At 40.1% G+C, this 21,123-nt stretch overlaps 1 protein-coding gene across 3 annotated transcripts; it reads right to left on the reverse strand.

Moving 5' to 3' along the window:
- Positions 1-680: 680 nt before the first annotated feature.
- recql (RecQ helicase-like) lies at positions 681-20,948 on the reverse strand. Of its 3 annotated transcripts, XM_040143916.1 has the most exons (16): positions 20,648-20,948; positions 19,812-19,901; positions 16,917-17,150; positions 16,658-16,837; positions 16,376-16,482; positions 13,468-13,666; positions 13,206-13,372; positions 12,699-12,780; positions 12,370-12,518; positions 11,506-11,623; positions 11,288-11,426; positions 10,841-10,932; positions 10,494-10,710; positions 8,557-8,686; positions 4,223-4,361; positions 2,983-3,096 (listed from the first exon to the last, which is right to left on the reverse strand). In XM_040143916.1, exons 2-15 carry the CDS (start codon positions 19,834-19,836, stop codon positions 4,257-4,259), a joined length of 1,944 nt encoding a protein of 647 aa, XP_039999850.1. In that variant the 5' UTR covers positions 19,837-19,901; positions 20,648-20,948; the 3' UTR covers positions 2,983-3,096; positions 4,223-4,256. The 3 variants fall into 3 exon arrangements, with proteins under 3 accessions (XP_039999868.1, XP_039999850.1, XP_039999859.1); XM_040143934.1 differs by lacking the exon at positions 4,223-4,361 and having other exon boundaries at positions 681-3,096; XM_040143925.1 differs by lacking the exon at positions 16,658-16,837.
- Positions 20,949-21,123: the final 175 nt, after the last annotated feature.

Consider the following 21,123-nt stretch of genomic DNA (forward strand, 5'->3'; position numbering starts at 1 on the left):
TAGCAGAAGAAAATAACAAAAATGTTTTATTTAAAATGTAATAAATGTTTTAATTTTGAGAGATGGACTTTCATGAATGCATGTTTTACCTAAATCTACATCTACTTCATCGTGCACTGTTTCACCTATGTCGTCTGTAATGTTATGAGATTTACATGCGATCTGCATTAACATTGATGTTTATTAATGTGCGTTGTCCCTGAACAAAATAAACACCAAGAGAGCAATTCTGGGGTCGGTTGTATGGATGGTGTTGAAATGCTAGTTGATCTACATTTATGATAAATATTAGCAATACTGTCCTTATCTACTGTTGTCTCATCTTTTGACAGTTTTAATTTTACAGTTTTTAAAGAAAAGATCTCATCTTTTCCTAATTACTTGGATATCAAATGTGACCTAATTTTTGTGGTCCACTGTTGGGTAATTTACCCATCATCCATAGAACTATTGGAATACTTTTTTCATATATATACCTCATAAGGATTTTTGACACTGAAATGCAATAAAATTACAAAAAGCAGGTGAGACAATGTGTGTGTGTGTGTGTGTGTGTGTATTTCAAGTTGTGGTGTCCTCCAACTCAGGTGCACAGAGATATGTTTTCAATTATTTGAGGATAAAAATAATTCTTTGGGAATTATCAAAACAGAAATAAGTGAAACTGTCAGCTGATACTTTCAGTATATAATGTCATTAACAGAAGAAATATATCATGATAAAAGATCATAACATTATTTTTAAGTTATAGAAAATACAAAAACACTCAGAATACAGTTTTTTCAGAACATTACTGTTAAAATTAATTAAACTGATTATAACATTTTGATAGAAAAAATGTGCAAGTGAATACAACGCATTCCACCTGGGAAACTTCTGGATCAAAAAAGACAAACCAATTATACAGAGTATCAGAGAAGGCTTGGTACAAAGCTCTTCCGTACTTTCCGTTTTTTCTACATCCAAACCTCCTGGACTTAATGTGAGGATTTTGAAGATTTTGCCAACAGTAAATATAACTGAAGAGGTCCAGCCTGCCGGTGTCACAGTAAACAAAGCATCGTTGTATCGGCCTCTATCAGCTCAACGATTCATCTCTGTTGCTTTCCTGACTAGATTTCCAGCACAAGTCAAAGTAAAACTTTCAGCTACAAAATGGTAGCAAAAGCTGAGTTCAGAACCTTTGATCAGTTATATTAATGGGTCACTTTCCTTCACCCGTAACCTCAGTTAAGAAGACATCTGAAGCTTGCGTTGCTATTAGAGGGGATATATAATGTTAATAAAACTTCAAACTACTGACTCTGGCCATGATGTGTGTGACTTATACACACGTGGCCTTTAAGTATAATAAAAATGATATGAAACAGTGGCATTGCTTTATATTTGTTAGATGATAGAAGTTACTGCAGTATTTGTCTCTTTGTGTCTCAGGCTACCGTCTGTTAGTGTTACTGTCAGCCAGTGATCATAGGGAGAAATTACTGCTTTATGCGAGTAAATTTAAAATGAAATTATTCGAATGGGTATATGAAAAGAAATCCTACATCCATGTGAAAGGAGAACCAGCTGCATTTCTGGTTAAAGCACAGACAGGGGGTGCCATTAAGAAACCAAAAGACAGTACACATTTCCTCCTTTGGGATCTAATTTTTCTCAAAGTAGAGCACATGTGATGTACAGAGCAGAAATGTATGCTGAAGCAGAAAAAAGTGTTGTTTAGTTTTAGTTTCATACCTTCAATATACTGCTCTGTCAATAATTCCACTGCATATGTTAATTCATCACAGTTCCTTTGAATGCCTCAAATCAATCTCAATCTGTAAACAACCCCCCCCTTGGCATTCAGTTGATTACTCAGTAGATTTTCTGTATCAAAACAAAGATAACAGAAAAGAGAAGTACACCTATAAATTAAGGTCCACAACTTCATATTCATGAAAACTCATTAATTGGCAACACAGCGGCTAAGGTATGAGAAACGGCCCGTTTTTAAGAGCCTGTGAAGTCAATTTAACTTTGTGTAATTATAACATCTTTAGTATTATGTTAATGGCATACATTTTTGTTTGTGGGGAAATCAAACTGTTGTGTTATGTTTTGGTTTCAATCCATTCATGTCGTGCTCCCAGGTCAGATCTGTGGAGGGATGTGTTGCTTGTCAGCATGGGTTTCTGTTTACTCGAGTATCTTCAAACTGACCATCAGAATGCTGCAAAGTCAGACATATTTAAATCCTACACACAGTGGCTTCTTTAACTGTGACAGGAGTTAAAGAAGTCACTGTGATTACAGTATTACAGTAACTCCAAACTTTTATGACAGTACATTTATGCACGTTGTTGAGTGGTTTTCTGCAGCTGACTGAACTTCAGACTGATGTCAGCGCTGTACCAGTTTCCGCCTGCTGCTGACTCGTGTCCAGAGGCTGCGGGCTGTCTGGGCGATGGTCAACCTGCGGGGCAGCCGGAGGCTCCTCAGAGGCTCCCTGATGCATGCCAGCACTCCTGGCTCTGCAGGCTGCCCTAGGTATTCATGGGAAATGTAGTTTATTCTCCTCAACTGTTTGCTGTAGTAGTTCCTCAGTTCACAGAGCTCCTCAGCTGCAGTCTCAGAGATGACTGAGGCCTGGGATGGAGAGCTGGGCACAGTGTTGGGGAGGGTGTCACCGACTTGGGTAAGATAGGGAACGTCCACATCTGCTACTTTAGCACGGGGTTTCCTCCTCACTCTCTGAAGGGTGGTGGATGTCCTTTTCGAACAGGGATTGACTGGATGTGATGGTGTTTTCTGACTGTCGCTAACACCTACGTTATCTATTATGTTAATTTCAACATCAACCTCAACTACATGTTGGGTCTTAATGGATCCTCTCTTATCCTCCTCTTCCTCTCCATGTCTGTCTGGCAGTTGTTTTTTTGCTTCCTCTGTCCATTTGTCTGTCTGGTTTACTGGCTTCAGGTCTTGTTTCCTGGACAGGTTCCTCTGGTCTTTACATAGTTTATGTCTGGGGTTTGGGGGACAGCTGTTGTCCATGGCAGTGGGGTCAAAGTTTATATCAACCTCCTTCTCATTGGCTTTAACAGCTGATGTGTCCTGTAAACATGATAACCAATGTTAGTGAACAGTAGAAACATGACGCATTAAAACATCATCCTGGAATAACCCAAAGGATGTGCTTATAAGGGCAGTTCAATATGCCAAATAAAGCAACCATGTTGTTCTTTTCTTATAGGTCTTCTAAAGCAACATGTAGCTAAAATGGAATACTGTAACAGAGTTTATCCTACCCCTTTATGTAGTTAGTTAGTGAGAATAAATTGACCATGTCAGCCAGTGTGATGAAGTGTTAGTGAAAGTTAGCAGTAGCATGCTCCTGAGTATGGACACTGAGTATGGACACTGAGAGACCATGAGTAACAGGCTTGGGCAATACTTAGATTTTAAGATTTTAAAAATTGTCAGTCAAATGGAATCATTTATACCCCAAAATGTTTGCAAGACAAAATGCTAGGCTGTGTCTTGTACTCCAGTCCCGACCATTCATAAACCGCAGTACCACTGTTCCCATCACTAAACTAGGCTAATGTTCTCTTTGTTACATAAAATGGAGCCAACTAGTGCCCCATGCTGAACAGATAATCATGACACCAAAGTATCTGGAAAAGTTGTGGATAAAGATAAGGCTGTTTGCTGCCTTCTAAAAACGCAATTGTCAGATTTTCTGACATAGCCACAGCCCTGGTTTATACATCTTCACAAAAGAGTCTAAAGGCTAGATAAGGAAGGCTATGCTGCTGATTCACATTTAAAATGTAGCTACAGATGTACAGTTCTAATGAGCAGCAAAAAATTCATAAGACCGTGAACCTAGTTTAAAAATAGAGAGCATCATTGGACTGTTGGTAACTAGCACACAGTGTCACCAGAAGATTTTGCTGAATCAGATTAACCCATACAAAACAGCTTTTAGAAGTTGTGGTGCCATCAATTTATCGCCCAAGCCTGCTGGTTAGGAATGATTAGATGATATCATGCTTATTATTTCAGGACTTATAAAGCGTTTTATTAATTATCAATTAAATAAGAATAGATTCTCAATGTTCATCAGTCCTCCAATAACCAGACAGTCTGATCCAAATGTGAAGAATGAAGTACAAGTCTGGACAGTGTCATGCTAAAAGAAGCAGTAGTGAGCAGAATAAAGAATAATAGACTGTACTTTGTCAGCTTGTCTTCTGAGTGGGTTGGGGGGACTAGGGGAGGTCTTTCTTGATTTTCTTGGACACAGGGGCGTCTCCAGCACTTTGAACTGATCTTTTTCCCTCTTTGGCTTTGCCCTGGCCACTCGCAGCTTTTACCTGCAGGTCATTAACAACAGTCTTTACCTCTGAGGGTTCACACCTACATGGAATGGACGAGGGGACACTAGAGAGGAGGACATGGGACACTCAAGTCTGGACAAGAATGTACATGACAGTATCTTCAATTTTATCACCACAATAGCCGAGGACAGCGATCCGAACAATTGAACCTGTTCTTAAATCACATCTTTTTTCAGGTTCCATGCTCAATCTATCCAGATCTTCATGGAACATTCTCACCTGAGTGAACTTAACTGTTTGAAATCACCGTCCTGAGGATTTTTGCACTACTAGCCAGTAATTAATGCAGTAAATGCAAGAATAGGGCTGAAACTACCAGCAATTTGCATTATTGCTTAATTTATTTTAATATTCAGTGCTGAACTGGTCTGAATATAGGGAAAACTCAGCTTTGGTATTTTATCTTGATAAATGGCTCAATATTTACTTAAAATTATTTTAACTCAACGACCACTAGGCTTTTTCTGTTCAACCACATCTCACAGTCTTCATCATTATCATTCTGTACTTTGGTCACATGATGACAACCAAGCCAAATCAAAAACAACTGAGCCAATACAATTTACTGAGGAAGACCAGTAAATAGTTTTGCAAAGCTAAAAAGTGGACCTTGAGTTCAGATTATTTTGTCAAACTTTTATACCCAAGGTCAAGAATAAACTTTCATGCACGTACATATACATACATTTTTTTTATTATTATTTTCTATCAAAATCATAATTAATTAATTATTTTAGTGCTAAAGCTCATAATGGTGCAGTATTCAATGCCAAAATGTTTGTTAAAATGGAATATAAATCAAAAAGGCGATTTATTATCCTCTATACCAGTCATATTTTTGCCCCACAGATTTAAAACAGCTGTGCCAATCACAGTGGCAAAACAGAAGAACATTAATGTGTATTTTAGATCAGCAGTGGAATCTACATGAACAACAGTGGTTTAATCTATGACTAATCAAGTTAGAATACTAATGAGCATTATCAGCAGCTATGTGGTAATGGTGTGAAGGTTATATGTTTTTACAGAGTTTCAGATCTTGAAAATAAAAACACAAAAAAAACAGGCATCACTATGCGAAAAACAGGCTTTTGTATAGACTGAATGATTATCAGTGTACAGATTACAAGCGAAAAAGTTATCACAACTTAAATTCAATTGACTTACCTTTATGGACTTTAAAGGACAATTAAAAAATGTGTGCATTTTAAAGTGATATGGAGGAAAGACACATCAGTCACACATTGGAAGAAGAAGAAACTGATTAGAGAAACTTCACAAAGAGAACGGAGGGGACTGGAGGGAAAAAAAAAAATAAAAAAATATCACACCAATAAACAAACACAGGAGATACAGAATAAAGTATAGTGGAGCAGTAAAAAGAAGAGCCCGACATCTGCTGGAATTATAATATTTTTGCCAGTTATTTGGTTGTCACAGAAAAATTGTTTTTACAGTATATGGTGGCCAGTATGAATCACTGATCTGTTTACAGCATGTCAGCTGGAAGAGAAGAGCTAATAAGTTTACTTATCAAAAGCAGAAATCACAGCTGCTAGTACCATTATTTTAATGTCTTTTTTCTCTCCCAAAGCCTCTCTTTTTTGGAGAAAGTTTACTTCCCAAAAACAGTGTTTGCTTTAAAACTCCAATATAAGTTCGGGACTCAACTTAAGATTTCACATCACTTTGCTAAAGTACTTGTGTAAAGCTAGCTCAAATAGTTTTTGCAAATTCTGAAACCTTGTTTTTTCAGCTTGTGAAAGTAGCTGCTATACCAGAAAACAGGACAACATTTATATGCCTTCAAGGCAGTTTACATCTTCCAAGATTAAAAAATTATCTGAACTATAGTGGGTTAAAAATGGCACTAAGAACTATCTGCAAAAGCTAGCGTTATCGACCACTCAAAGTGCTTTACACTACATGCCATATTCATCCAATCACACACACATTCATACAGCGCTTTTCTGTACATACACACAGCGATGATACATCATGGGCAATTTGGGAAAGTATCTTGCCAAAGGACACTTCGACATGCAGACTGGAGGAACCGGGCATCAAACCACCGACCTTAGTGGACGACCCGCTCTACCTCCTAAGCCACAATTTGAAAATTGCAAGTCAGCACTGTCTGAGAAAATGGACAACACTGGCCTTTGTGCAGTCATTTGTTACCTCGGTCTCAAGGGCTTATCACCCAACAAAGTCCACAAGGACATGGTGGCAACGCTAGGGGAGGGTCCCCCTTCTTACAGCATGGTGAAGAGGTTGCCTGGTGAATTCAAATGTGCAGGGAGAGCCTGGAAGATGACCTGTGTCCTGGAAGGCTGGTCACCATCACCACACAGGAGACCATTGACAAGATCCATTACACGATTTTGACAGGCCCACAAATAACACAACAGTACATTGCCACAGATGTGGGGAACTTCCCAGGAATATGTCCATACATTTATCCACAATGAACTCCAACACCAAGGTGTCGGCTTGCTTGGTCCCGAAACGCCTTGGGCATGATTAAAAGCAGATTTGGCACATGTCAAGGGACAATCTTACCATTTTTGAGGCGGATCCCGAGAGATTTCTCCAGTTATTTGTAACCATGGATGAGACTTGGGTACACCAATTCCAGCCAGAGATGAAAGAACAATCAAAACAGTGGAAACACCTAGAGTGTCTGTCTCCCAAAAAAGTCAAGTCAGTGAGGTCCACAGGCATGGTGATAGCCTCCGTTTTCTCGGCAATGCAAAAGGAGTGCTGCTGATTGACTATCTGGAAAAGGGTTACACTATTACAGGGGCCACCTACGCTGATCTTGTGAGAGAGTTATGGGAGAAAATCAAGAAGATTCAGCGTGGGAAGCTGACAAGATGAGTACTCTTGCCCACAAGTCCACAGGGGTTATGGCTGCCATCCAGGAATGCTGATTTGAACTCGTCTAACACCTGTCCTATTCACCCGATTTCGCACCCTTAGTCTACTACCTCTTCCCCAAGACGAAGAGGGAGCTCAGTGGTCGCCATTTCGACAGTGATGATCACATCATCTCTGGTGTGAACTACTTTCTGGAGGTCCAAGACACTGATTTCTACAAAGAAGGGATCCACATGCTCCACAACCGTTGTAATGTGTGATATAGGAAGGGACTATGTTGAAAAGTAAACGACCTTACTATCATCACAACATCAGTGCTAGGTGATAGGTGGATCCTCCAGGCCTGGAAAAGCTTATCTCCTGGGCATGGATGAGTTTCAAACCAACCAAATCCAGGGCGATGGTGTTGAAGAAAGGGAAAGTGTTGGACAAGTTTCACTCCTTATTGGATAGTGTTGAAATCCCATCCGTCAACAAGAGACCAGTCAAGAGCCTTGACTGTAGCCTCAGGGATGCAACTGCAATCCAAGCAACCATCAAGGAGCTTGAAACTTGGCTCACTACAGTAGACAAGTCTGGCTTACTTAGTAGGTTCAAGGCTTGGATCTACCAACACGGTATCCTACCTCAAGTCCTCTGGCCTCTCCTGGTGTATGAGGTAACACTGTCAACAATCAAGACCAGAAAAGGTTCCCTGGAGCACAACCTCAGCAGCTGCCCAACAGCCCAGGGGGAGGGCTGTTACTGCTGGCGACATGACCAGGTGCTGAAGCTGGTTGCAGAGGCCATCTCCAAACCTCTAAAATCAGCCTCTAAAAAGTAGGTACTCCTGATAGAGCTGACAGTTCCCTGTGAGGACCACATAGAGGAGGCAAATCTGCAAGGTCTTCATCCTACTTGGCATCACCGAAGCTGCAAAGAGGAATGCCATCAAGTCCACCATGGAAGCTGCAGAGAGGGCCTTTGGATGGTTTGGGATCAGGAGGAGCAATCCGTGGGCCAATGCTGGTGGGATACAAGCCGGGGTCTTATCAGCCCTGGCTGGATCGCCTGAGCAAGGGTAAGATGTTGAAAGACCCAAAACACCCGATGACCTCAAGAAACAAAACTGATGATGTGTTCTAGCGCATCTTAAGATAGTATCTTTCAATTGACTAAAGGTGAACTTGAGTTTTGAAAAACCCTTAATTACAACAGACAGTATACACATATGATGCAGAATATACTTGACATGGTGGGGCATCTATTTGACTGTTTTCGTGATATATCACTGTGGCCAGCATATACTCACCCCAGCAGATCCAGACTCTGCTGTCCTCATCTTCATACTGAGTGTGTGAGTCTCATTCTTCAGCAAAGGAGCTTTGCGGCCCAGCTTCATGTAGAAGTAGGTGGTGTATGGAGTAAAGCTGAAATCCTCTCTGTGGTAAATACACACAAACAAAAAGAACAGACAGGAAGAGTTACATACCTGTGTCAGACAGATTCTAAACTGTCCCACAATGTGTTCTTATCAACACCAAAGCTTTGTCTTTACATTGTCCTTGTCTTTGTCTGGACATTGGAGGACTGGGGGGTTACTTTCTCTCTGGTCACTTATTTTAAATGTCAGTATAGCTGATCTCAGTATTAGAAGTAGGTTGGGGAAAAGGAACAAATATAGAGGAGAAAGGGATAAAAGACATAAAAGCATCAGTAACAGGGCTGGGTGTTAAAAGCAAGTTGAGTTAAAAGCCACTTAAAAAAGTGAGTTTTGGGTGCTTTTTTAAAGCTGCGGATGTTGGCAAAGCATTTAGTGGCCATCAGGAAAGAGTTCCAGAGGGTGGGGGCAGCAATGGAGAAGGGAAAGAGTAACTATTATTTTGTATTCTGGTTCATTTTATGTATTGGTCTCAAAAATAAGTTTGTCTGCAGCAATAGCTTGGCTTTCCTGAGTGGAGATTTCTTAGCCCCTCTTTCTCCTTCTCCTTCTCTTGGTCTTGTGTGTATGTATGTGCGCATGTGTTCTTGTCTCTCTCTCACTTTCTCTAATTACACACACACAAAAAAACTAGTTCTGCTGTGGGCTTATATGTGTTAAGACAAAGTCAATGACAAATGCATTATAAGCATTCACAAGTGAATTTCAGGAACCACTAGAGATGCAGTCCTGGCAGAAATAGACCTGGCACGTAAAGACATAAGAGCAGAGAAAAGAGCAGTAGTCTTAAAGACCATGTGGTCTCTCTCTCACACTCACTCTCTCTCACACAATGACCTTGGTCACTTTTGGGGACGTTACATAGATTTGCATTAATTTCCTGGAGACATACCCTAATCTTATCCACTACTTCCCTAACCCTTACCCTAAAAACCCGCTTTTTCCAAATTGAGGACACAGCTGTTGTGTCTAAATTTTGTCTAAATTACTGCAAAATGAAGGTAAAGACAGCAACAGTGAGACTTAGCTAAAGTGTTTGGAGTTAGGGTTATTCAGTTAACAAAACAGCTGAAAAATAAGATAAAATTTTGTCCATGACAACCACGCTAATTTAATAATTGTGTTCAATAATTGTGGGGATCTGGGCTTAACTGACAGTCAGAGGAGGAGAATGGACTTAAATAAAGGACCTAAATAACGTCGGCCACACTGAAGCTGGTAGCCTGAATTTGAGGGACAGCTGCTGCTGCAGGGGAAAAGAGAGAAGACCGGAGAAGAAACGACCAAACCCATACATAAAAATGTGGAGAACTAACACAGGTAACGGAGAGATAGTGAAAGCTGACATGGACTGTATGTGTTTGTGACACACAGTGGGAGAGAGAGGCCCCCTCTTTGTGTGACAGAGCGCTACATAACATTATCTCTGCTGGAGAGACAGTTTTAATAATATCACGAAGAAGAATGCAGAGAGAGTGAGACGAATCATGAAATTTTTCACTCCTTCCCAGTATCGAAACTTGTTAGGAGCCCAGCTTTCCCAAACCCCTTACTTAATGTTGCCTAGCAATGCAAACATACAATCACGTAAAAGAAAATACTTAACTTGTTGAGTATTATCCCTTGCATAACAACTGCATAGCTGACAACAATCGATATCCAACTGATGCTCCTTAAACTGATGCTGCTTAAACTAATGTCCCACTAATAAAAATGTTATCCCACTAATAAAAATAAACAGAATTTGAAAGAATGAACAAAGTAAAAATCCTAACAAAATGAATACAGACAATAGAACATGATGTCACCTGAGGTATCCCTGCACCAGCAGCCGCACAATCACAGCTTCAGCCTGCAGCCGAGACAGTGTGGTGGTCTGAATCATCTTCCTGCGCTTGGCAGGGCCTTTTCCCATCCAGGCCTCCACCAGCTTCAGAGGAGTCAGCTTCTCATCCATGGACGCTGACAGCTCCACAATCTGCACCACCTGCCTGGCATGCTGGGTAATGTCCACAGTAGCGTAGTCTGGAGGAGTGGAGATTAGATGATCACTAAATTGGGTCACTAATGACGCCTTTTTAACGAGGAACAAAACTGATTGTGTAAGTCAAACATGCAAGCCTGATTCCTATTAAAACATGTCACATAAACACACCGTTTGCATGTCGGCAAGTATCACACATCTGGTTGCATCCTTCACCGTCCCACACCTCATCAAAATGAACAGCCATGAGAGAGCGCCGACACCTTCACAGAGCAAACATGACATTCAAGACACATTCAAGTCATGCTTTGAAAGCCATCATCTATCACACTATGTGAAGTATTGAGAATGTGTGTATGGGGGGTGAGAGGAGTCATTAAAGTACCACACAGATGTAAGTTCTTCGGTGTACTTGCAGTACACGCGCATATGCACGACCACATGCATGTGGTAGCTCTGGTTCTTCCAACATATAATGGAATGTAAATGAATATTTCAGATTAGGAGGTTGGTGATTTGTTTCCTACACAAGATATTTATTTATTAATTTCAAATGGCTGTTTGATTGTCTCTTCTCACCACTACCACCACCACCAGCCCCCTGTGCATGTGCGCTACCTGTCAATATTCTGGCAGTAGTCGACCATCTGCAGCAACTTCTGTTGACCAACGTTCTCCATTACCACCATGGTGCTGATCCTGAAGATATCAGAGAAGCCAAAGTAGACAATGCAGTCTGCTGGACGGTCATCTCGACCTGGAAGATACAGGCAGAGGAATGTTAATGAGGTATATTTGCAAAAGTACTAGAGAGATGTAATGAAAACTGTGTCTACCTGCACGTCCGCTCTCTTGGTAGTAGTTCTCGATGGACTTGCTGATGGTGTGGTGGATGACAAACCTGACATCGGGCTTGTCGATGCCCATGCCAAACGCCACAGTGGCTACAACCACCTGGAGGACAACACAATCATGTACTGATATGTTCAAATATGATACCTACAGCCGCAGTATCTATTTTTACCCTTAAGTTTTTTAATACAAGATTGCTGCACATCTTATCTTCCTTTGGTTTTTGGCTGAGTTTTCAGCTCCATTTTGTAGTTACTGGATGCCGTTTACATGATAATCAAGTAGTTGATCAAAAGTAATTAATCAGTTTGTGCATTTACTGCAAAAATAATTTCAGAAATTAAGAAGGACAACATGAAAAAAATTCTACATTCATTTGGTGGTATTCAACTGCAGATGGTTATGGATTATTGTGATGACAAATAAAATCAAACATTATTATTTTTAAACATGTCCAGAGTAAATTCAAAAGTAATTTCAATTTAGGAGACATCATCTGCTCCTGAAGGTATATTTGACCTGCTGTATTCATATTTGATACACATCCCAGACAACAACAGATTTCTTGCAGTTCGGAAAGCCATTCTCAAACGGCTGGTTCGTCATGATCGGGAGAGTCCTGTGTTTTTAAAGGGGATGAAAGTACACCCACCTATAATTTATGAAAATGTTTTTTTTCCCCCGATCCCATCAGCGCCTTGCTACAAAAAATACCAAAGCGTCCTTGGCCCATCATCTTCCTCCATTATGATCATCCCAATCAACGTAAACCAAAGGACAAAGTAAATCTTGGCCAAATGCTTCTAGAAACACCACCAAAAAATACCATGTGTGTCACACCCTAATACCCTGATTTTGTTGGAGGTCCACTTGCGGTGAATCCGGGACTTATCATCAGGGTCCATGTTAGCATGGTAGGGATAGGCCAGAATGTCCCTCTTCTGGAGTTCAGATGACACAGACTCTGCATCCTTCTGTGAGAACACATACACAATCCCTGTGGCAAACAAACCACACACACACATCAGGAAATACGCAGTGTGAATATACACAGTTCAAATAATCTAAATCAGTCAAGTCTAAAAATCACTTCGTAGATTTGAGCACATCAGCCTTTAAGAAATGCCTTATAATTGCTTTTAATTTTGTGATTCAATAGTACTGTATGCTGCAGTACCTGACTGGTCCTTGTATCTGTTCTTGATCAGAGAGGCGATGTTACTTATTGATGCATCATTGTCAGAGTCTTTAATACGAACCTGAGGAAAAAAAAAAAAAAAACAGGCAGTTAGTGTCACTGTTATATTTTCTATAGGAGGTCGGAAACTGAGTTGTTAAATTTGTTAAGTCTGACAGGTGTTAGTAAGTATCAAAAGACGTAGTGTTTTGAGATAACTCTATAGTAAATTTCTCTGATTCGATTTTGGACTTGTCAAGAAAGTTGCAAGCTGGTTTTGATAGTGAACTCGAATGAAGTGAAGACAATGGCTGGCAGAAAGTTTCATAATCGAACTTGAGTTCATGCAAATGGTAGTAATGGGCTTAACATGCAAAAACGCCTTTTAGGTCCTTTAGGTGCCCCTGAGCAGGTGGAAGTATGTCCAAAGACACATTTGGTGTGTGTTTAACTAATGCCGGTGGCTGAAACGTGCATGTGAGTGAGTGTAGTTGCCATGGTTATCACCTCATAGTAGAGATTGGTTCGGTTGAAGGAGGCGGTGAGTGTGATTGGCTGTGGCACACACAGGATCTTCTCGCAGTCCTTGAGGACGCTGCTGGTTGCTGTGGCTGTGAGGCCGAGCAGTGGCACTTTGGGGAACTGCCTCTTCAGGATGCCCAGCATCTTATAATCTATACATTAAAAACACACAAACCTTTTTCATCTCTGAACCTAAAACTCATATTTGATCTGAAGAGGATACATCCTGGTATTGAGGACCTCTCACCTGGTCTGAAGTCATGTCCCCACTGGCTGCAGCAGTGCACCTCGTCTACAGCGATGCGACTCAGCAGGTTTGCGTTGTAGGCTTTCTCCAGACGAGACATTAGCAGCTTGCTCTTGGCAATCTTCTCTGGAGTCACATACACCAGCTTGAAAGGGGCCTTCAGATCTGTCATTCCAGCCATGACTGTCTTAGCGTGCTCCTAAAAAAATAAGAATTTTTATCTTTTCACTTTTCTCATGTGAAAGCAGACATTTCACACCAAAACATTATTGTCATCCATATTATTGTAAAGAAAAATAGTGTCTTCTAACACCTATTTGACATACAAAAACAAATTACTATGTATGGTTACAGCAGTAGAAAGCTCTGTTCTGTTGTCCTCAATTTGCACTTATGTTTTATTACAGTAAATACAATCAACATAATTCAGTTTTTGTCAGATGACTCTACAACATTGGTGGATTAAAGTGATCCAGGATCCTTCGGATAAACTTTTTGTTAGGCCCCACTAGTAAGCCATACTACACTAGCCTGTAATATAAATGCACCAATGCCTTATTATACAGGTTCGTACTCACAATTCATATCAAGAATATACAAGGGGTGATTGATAAGTTCGTGGCCTATAATAGAAGGAAATGAATTATACAGCTCTCGATACATGCACCTGTAGTTCAACAATTTGAAAGTTAATAACTTTCGTGGTATTTCTTTTTCCGGTAACCAAAAATTGTAAGTCAGCACTGTCTGAAAAAATAAACACCATTCTTCGTGCAGTGATATGCTGCCTCAGTCTCATGGGCTTATCACCCAAGGGGTCCATGAGGACATGGTGGCAACACTAGGGAAGGATGCCCCTTCTTACAGCATGGTGAAGAAGTGGGCTGCTGGATTCACACATGGCAGAGAGAACTTGGAAGATGTGTTAATGTAGGAGGGGACTATGTTGTAAAATAAACATTTAGGATCAGAGATTGACTCCTTCTACCTTAGGCCACAAATTTATCATTCACCCTCATGTCTCGGTATTTTTAGGCTTAATGGTATACACGATATCTCAGTATTACAAGCACTTTTGTTAAAACAGACTGTTTCCTTCCCTGTTTGAAAATATACAACTGCAAAAACATGTAAATGAAAATATAATAAAATAAATATCTTATATTAAATATAAATAGCCCTATGAGGATGCTCATTCACTTGTTTTCAATAACAATAACAGACTGATTAAAATACAGCACATTTACAATCATCTTCAGCAGTGTGTGTACCAGTGCCGTGTGTCCCTCCATGTTGCAGGAGAACTTGTGAGCGATTGGGGCCAGGTTTGCGGGCAAAAGCAGAGGGCGAGTGGGGGCAGGGTTGCGTGGAGAGTGTGAGAGAGGAGAGACACAAACACTGGCACGGCTTTAGGGAAGAACCAGGTTACGTAACGCAAAATCAAACTATGATTGATATAAACAGTATTGTCTCATCCTATATCTCGTTTGAAAATATATCGATATGCCTTAAAAAGTCGATATACCACCCAGCCCAACAGAGTGTATATGTAAATGTAGAAAAATATATTTTTTAATTTTCTATTAGGCTTTTTTTTTTTTTTTTTTTTTAAATCCACACCATGCATCAGTTTCCAATTAACAATAAGCAACAAATTAAAATCAGCAGAATTTGGAGACAAGATCCACAGCCTGATATCAGCACAGAGATGATCACATTTTTAAAAAAAGCCAGAGTGGTGCCAAAAAACAGTATGACACGTGAGGACTTCATTGCAAAGCTTCCTAAAATCAAAGTGATGTTTGAAACAACAAGTCCATCAGCTATTAAGATTGTCTCAGGAATCCTGCACAGCTGCGTGACCCATGGGCAGCAAGACATCTCCCGTATCCAAGTGGTTCTCAAGATTAGCATTTCAGCAATCAGCTATTACGACACACTTTACACAGAATGTTAGAAAAGATCGAATGGTAAAGTAGGTGATTGCTAGAGAAGGAAGCAGATTTTTTTATTATTGTTTGCTAGAAACAGTAACTGTAGAAGTATGTTGCTACAGAGTGAAAGCTGCAAGCATGCAAACTGTGCAGGTCTGAAGGATAAATGAATGTTAATTTCTCAAATTATTAAACTCATAATCCCTGTAAATAAAAGTTAGATTCTTTACAGGTTCAGTTCACCCAAATTAAAAAATATTTCCTCTCTCTCTCTTACCTCGGGATGTATCTAGCCAGATTGTTTTGGTTTTACTTGGCCAATTCTGAGGTATCTGTCTTTCTGCCTCCACATGAATACAGTGGAGGTGAATGGAATTTAGTCTGGTGTTCACAGCTTTGAAAATGTAAAGATAGAACTGAAATAATTGTTTTTTTTGTTTGTTTGTTGTTTTTTTTTTAAATGGCCACCTGGGAGCAGAGGAATCAAGCTGTAAGCACAACATAAACACATCATCACCTTTTAAGTTGATGTAGCAAAATTGTTACCAAACAGCTGCTTATTTATACATGCAGTAGTTACAAAGCAACATCAGCTTTGATTCATGTCGTGTTTGTGCTCACCTGATGAATTTAAGTCCAATATTCGCTGTCTTTTAGCTCTTTAACAGCTAGATGTTACACTATGTTCACCATCAGTCGCTAACTGCGTCTGTCTGCTGTTTGATGCCGAGTAAGTGCAGTGTATGGTTGTGTCATCAGAGGTTTTTCACTGAAAACCGCTGCCTGCTATGGCCGCAAACGGGTGAGAGTGGTAAGACTGAACCAAAACAGCAAAGCTGTGGGACAGCTAAACAATGAGCTGATACACACTGACACTGTGTTGTGTGGACTGAAAAGTTTGTTTAGTTTGTCACTGAGCAGCATAAGAAGAAATCAACAGACTGAAAGGTGAGCTGAAGTGAGCCCATCATTACCTTGCTACTGGACGCATTCAGCATGACTGCGGACACATCGATTGACTTCAGGTACATGATCTGGTCCTCCATCAGGGACACCAAGGGAGTTACAACCAGTGTAAAACCTGACAAACACACACATACACACAGATGTACATGTGGTTACAGTAGGACAGATCAGTTAATGAGTGTGTATGTACTCATAGAACAAAACAGAATTATCTTATGAACAATAAAAGTAAGTGTATGAGCATGAGCAATGTCAGGACAGGGGCTTAGCGTGTGTGTCTCTCAGTGTACCCTTGGAGCAGACTGCAGGCAGCTGGTAACAGAGGCTTTTTCCTCTTCCTGTAGGCATAACCAAGAAGAGATCTTTGCCCGACAGGGTCAGATTTATGGCTCTCAGCTGCAGTGGTCTGAACTTGGAGAGATGGAACGAGTCCTTCAGGTGTTGCTCCACTTCTTTGGACCATGGAAAATCTACCAAACATGAAGAGATTAAGAGAAGACAACACACAAACCTATTGACTCTAATTGTGTAGCCATGTGTGTACAGTACCTGTGCCATCATAGCGTTGCATCTCCTGCTTGCTCATTACAGGAGCAGCTCCAGATGACTTTAAGGAAGATGAGCATGAGGATGATGACTGTGCAGCGTCACAGGCCTCCTCCAACCGCTGCAGCAGTGTATTCTTACGAGAAGTCAGCTCAGCCTGCTTCTGCAGGAGTTCCGTGATCTGCAGCTCCACCAACTCCAACTCAGCCTCCACTGAGTCCAGCTCTGCTTGCGCATCTGAAGAGGAGCAAACACACCAGGAATACTGTCAGCAGGCTTAACTGAGCTAGTTATCTGCTCTGTCCTATAGGGTCTCATAAGTGACATAGACACCCTCTTGTAGATACAGACCTACCTCCAACTGCTAAAATTTTTTTAGTTACATTCGCCAGTAGTGCCCTGTGAGTCTGAGGTCGAGCTTTTCCTCCACAGGCACACCTCTCTATGCATCTCATTCAATTGACCACCTAGCAGTTGACATAGACGTGAATGAGCTTCCAACTTTCTTTCTGAGTGATCATTTTACACGAAAATATAGCCAAATTCACAGCAAAGCCAGTGTCTTTAACTTATGTATGTGGTGATTTTGTCAGAAGATGCCCCGATTATAAAATCTGAATATTCCAAGCGGTTGGTGGTTAATATGTAGTTTTTAACGGGACACGTTTCAGTCATTATTTCATCCTTGTTGGGTTGTCTGACAACAAAAACAGAAAAATATATAAATGAGAACGGCTTTATTGGGAATTCGGCTTGATTAAATCACTGTATATGTGAGCACAGAGAGTAGGAAAAAAAGGAAACAGATAAAGAGCTGAAACTGGCTTGCACTAGGCAGGATGCAAAAACGAAAATGTCATCAAAATGACATCATGAATATGCTAATTAGCATAGTCTAGGAACATTTATTGACTTTTCAAGCAGGATTTAGCTACTTTCTATTGAAAGTAGTTGTTTATTTATCCTAAAAAACTTATTCCAAGTTGATTTGGATGCTGATATGGATATATCAATGGAGGCGTGGAGTACAACCACTAGAGAGCAAAAGCCAACAATGTTTCTTGCCACACAATTTTTTTCCCCCAATTGGATGCACATAATGAGATCAAATCAAAGTCAGTAGTTTTAGTTTAGCTTTTAGTACAAAGGTATGGTCATGAACACGTTTAAATTTTGACCTGATGATGGTGCCAGATGAGCATGAAATTTGGTTTAACGTGAAAGTGAACTAAATTTCATGGTAATCCAGTAGTAGTTGTTTAATATCATTCTTGACCAAAGTCATGGACTGACCAAAAGACCGACATTTCCATCCATATAGAGTCCTGTTGCTAGCATGTCTAACAACTGAGTTTTGAAGTTTTGGACAAATGCTGTGCTTCAATCAATATCGGTTAACTTTATCAACTTTATCAAAATGCTGAAAAATTGTTCAGTCCTTGGACATAGGCAACCTGAGGTCACGTGACCACAATATAGTTCACTGTGAGTAAATTAATGCTTTGTTTGTACTGAGGAAGGAGACCTAAATGCTTTGGCATGGGAAACTTACTTAAGGAATCGTGTTGCTGTCCTGAACTGAATTTTGAAGATTTTAAATATATAAAAACTCATTCCTAATTGTAAATTTTGCAATGTTTTTGGTCACTGTTTAGTGCAACAGATGGTGACATCAACTGGCACTAAAAACCATCCTATAGAAATCAGAGCTATTGCTCTTTTTTTTTTTTTTTTCACAAGATAGTCAGTAAAAAGGGTTTTTCCCAAGATTGTTTACACTTTTTAGCTTCAATCATCCTTTTTTTTGTTTGTTTTTAAATGGTTCTCCTTTGAGACAGTTTCGTAGTTCTCATTGACTAGGGATGATTTTCTTTACAGCTGTGTTCAATTCCTCTCCTCAATGCATTGCAGTGTGGGGAACTGTGAGTGTGCAATACCCCACACACAAATATGTTTGTTGTTTGTGGATATTTTAACCGACCCCGGATACTGCAGCATCGTATTATTCGTAACAATCTCTCTCTCGTGTCACCGTCCTCTCCTCTAGCAAACAATATACACTGTGCTCCGTTGAAGAACTGTCCTTCTTTCTTGCGGGGAAACTTACAGTATACGTCTGGGATAAAACTCTGAAAAAGACTAACATACAACTGACTTACCAGTGCAATACCCCACACACAAATATAAACAATTGTGTCATATTAGTTTCCATTTAAACAACATGTGTAGTTGGTTGTTCCAGTATGAATATACTTGGAACAACCAACATGATATAAAGATTTAGTATTAGGTACAGCTGTGTTTACATAATGTGAGTCTGACATATTGGAAAATTTACTTTGATAACAGTTTCATGTGAAATGAACTTCCTCAACAGTCGGTATTATTACATTTACTGTATATGCTAGAATGACCAGAAATATTCTATTCTGTACCTGCCAGTATGGTGGCTTTTGAAACTGTGACAATACCCAATCCTAGTATGAAGTATTAACTGGGACACAGTATTAGATTTTAAGTAGACTAAATGGACAGCAGGTTTTCTCACTGGACTTATGTTAATAGTGTCAACATGGAGGATAATGTCAGGTCTCACACATGTACAGGTATTAATCCTCTGAGGCTCACACCTCCACAGCTAATGATCTCTTTCTCTTTGTACTAACCCTAGTCTCTCTTGGGGCTGTGGATGAGTTATCTGCTGTTTGTCCCCATGAGATTAAAACAACTGCAGGATCACCACAGACAGCCCTGTGACTGTTTACATCTTAGTAATGTTCAGTCTTCAATACGTTTTTGGTCATTTCTCATGCAAATAAAACCGATACAAAGCAGTTCAGTGACTAAATCTCTCAACGGTTTCTTTTTTTAGCCTCTTGGCTGAAAGAACAGACTTACCATTATTTCTGCCACTACCATCCATATTTCTCAGACTGATTTTCTCAGAAAGGAGCTAGCTTTCACACTGTCAGATGTTGATCTGATGCCCTGTAAGACAGAGAAACATGTTCATCAAGTTCAGTTTTGAACCACTGTTACCACTCTCATGTATTATTAATATGATAAGACGTGGACTTATCATATTATCATTATGATAATACATGAGAGGCTACTTCTGACTTATACTTATCTGACTGCACTTTTATCATGCGTGCTCATATAATTTTGTTTTTGCTTGTTTATGTGAGCAAATACCCGACTTCCACTTTTTGTTCACCGTTTTACATTCAATAATTTGAAGTGAACACTTACAGTATTTATACATTTTAATTCGCTAAATGGTTGAAACTAGGCTATTATTATTCAGGGGATATTCATTCTAATTTGCTACCACTGGAATTCACCTATAAACAAATGCAACACCTCTACTAAACATATAAAACTGTGGTTACAAATCAATGATAAATGCCAACTTTTTTTGCAATACCATCAAACCACGAAGCATCATAAAGGAGGCTAACTAAGCTAAGCCTCGACAGCGTTGCCCCTGATAAATCACACAGTAAGCTAGAAGTTACCGCTAGCTGTTAGCTTGTTTGTGGATATTTTAACCAACCCCGGATACTGGAGCATCGTATTATTCGTAACAATATCTCTCTCGTGTCACCGTCCTCTCCTCTAGCAAACAAGATACACTGTGCTCCGTTGAAGAACTGTCCCTCTTTCTTGCGGGGTAACTTACAGTATAAGTCTGGGATAAAACTCTGAAAAAGACTAACATACAACTGACTTACCATTCAACAACTCCGTCCAGGCCCCTTTCTTGTTGCCGAATGCACTTCACGGTTGCTATAGACAGCCCGCGGTGGCAAAAAAAAAAACCCTTTGGAAAGGGGTGAAAAGTTCACTCAAACGCTTGCCCTAGATTTAGTCTGCCAGGCTGCCTACATGTTCCGCCTCCAAGTCCAGGATTTACACACCCTTACCAACTATGGCCTGCCTCTAAAGTGTGTCATCAGTAGACTTTATACAGTATATGGTTTCCACATATCCTAAGTGGACTGGATCAACGCAAAAGTTCCTGCCATCTCAAATCCTGGTCAGTGTTGCCTGACAGAGGTATCGCAGGATTAAATTTCCCCGCGTTAATTTTGATGCATTCAAGAAACATGTAAACTGAAAATTATAAACACGTTTGGATAGTCGAAATTTTCTCTTTTTAATAAATATTATTGTACTGTGCACTCCAGTGTTCGTGTGATATATCAGT

The sequence above is a fragment of the Xiphias gladius genome, chromosome 2 (genome assembly GCF_016859285.1).
Source record: "Xiphias gladius isolate SHS-SW01 ecotype Sanya breed wild chromosome 2, ASM1685928v1, whole genome shotgun sequence".
NCBI classification, from domain to species: domain Eukaryota; kingdom Metazoa; phylum Chordata; class Actinopteri; order Istiophoriformes; family Xiphiidae; genus Xiphias; species Xiphias gladius.

Bases quoted from the DNA above. Each gene is read 5' to 3' on its own strand.
- recql (XM_040143934.1), bottom strand. From the start codon at position 19,836: ATGGATGGTAGTGGCAGAAATAATG. The intron at 12,519-12,698 runs GTACTGCAGCAT...TGTTTGCCACAG, and splicing joins CAGATACAAGGACCAGTCAG to GGATTGTGTATGTGTTCTCA. The intron at 3,097-8,556 runs GTGAGTATATGC...TCATGTTTACAG, and splicing joins CAGAGTCTGGATCTGCTGGG to GACACATCAGCTGTTAAAGC.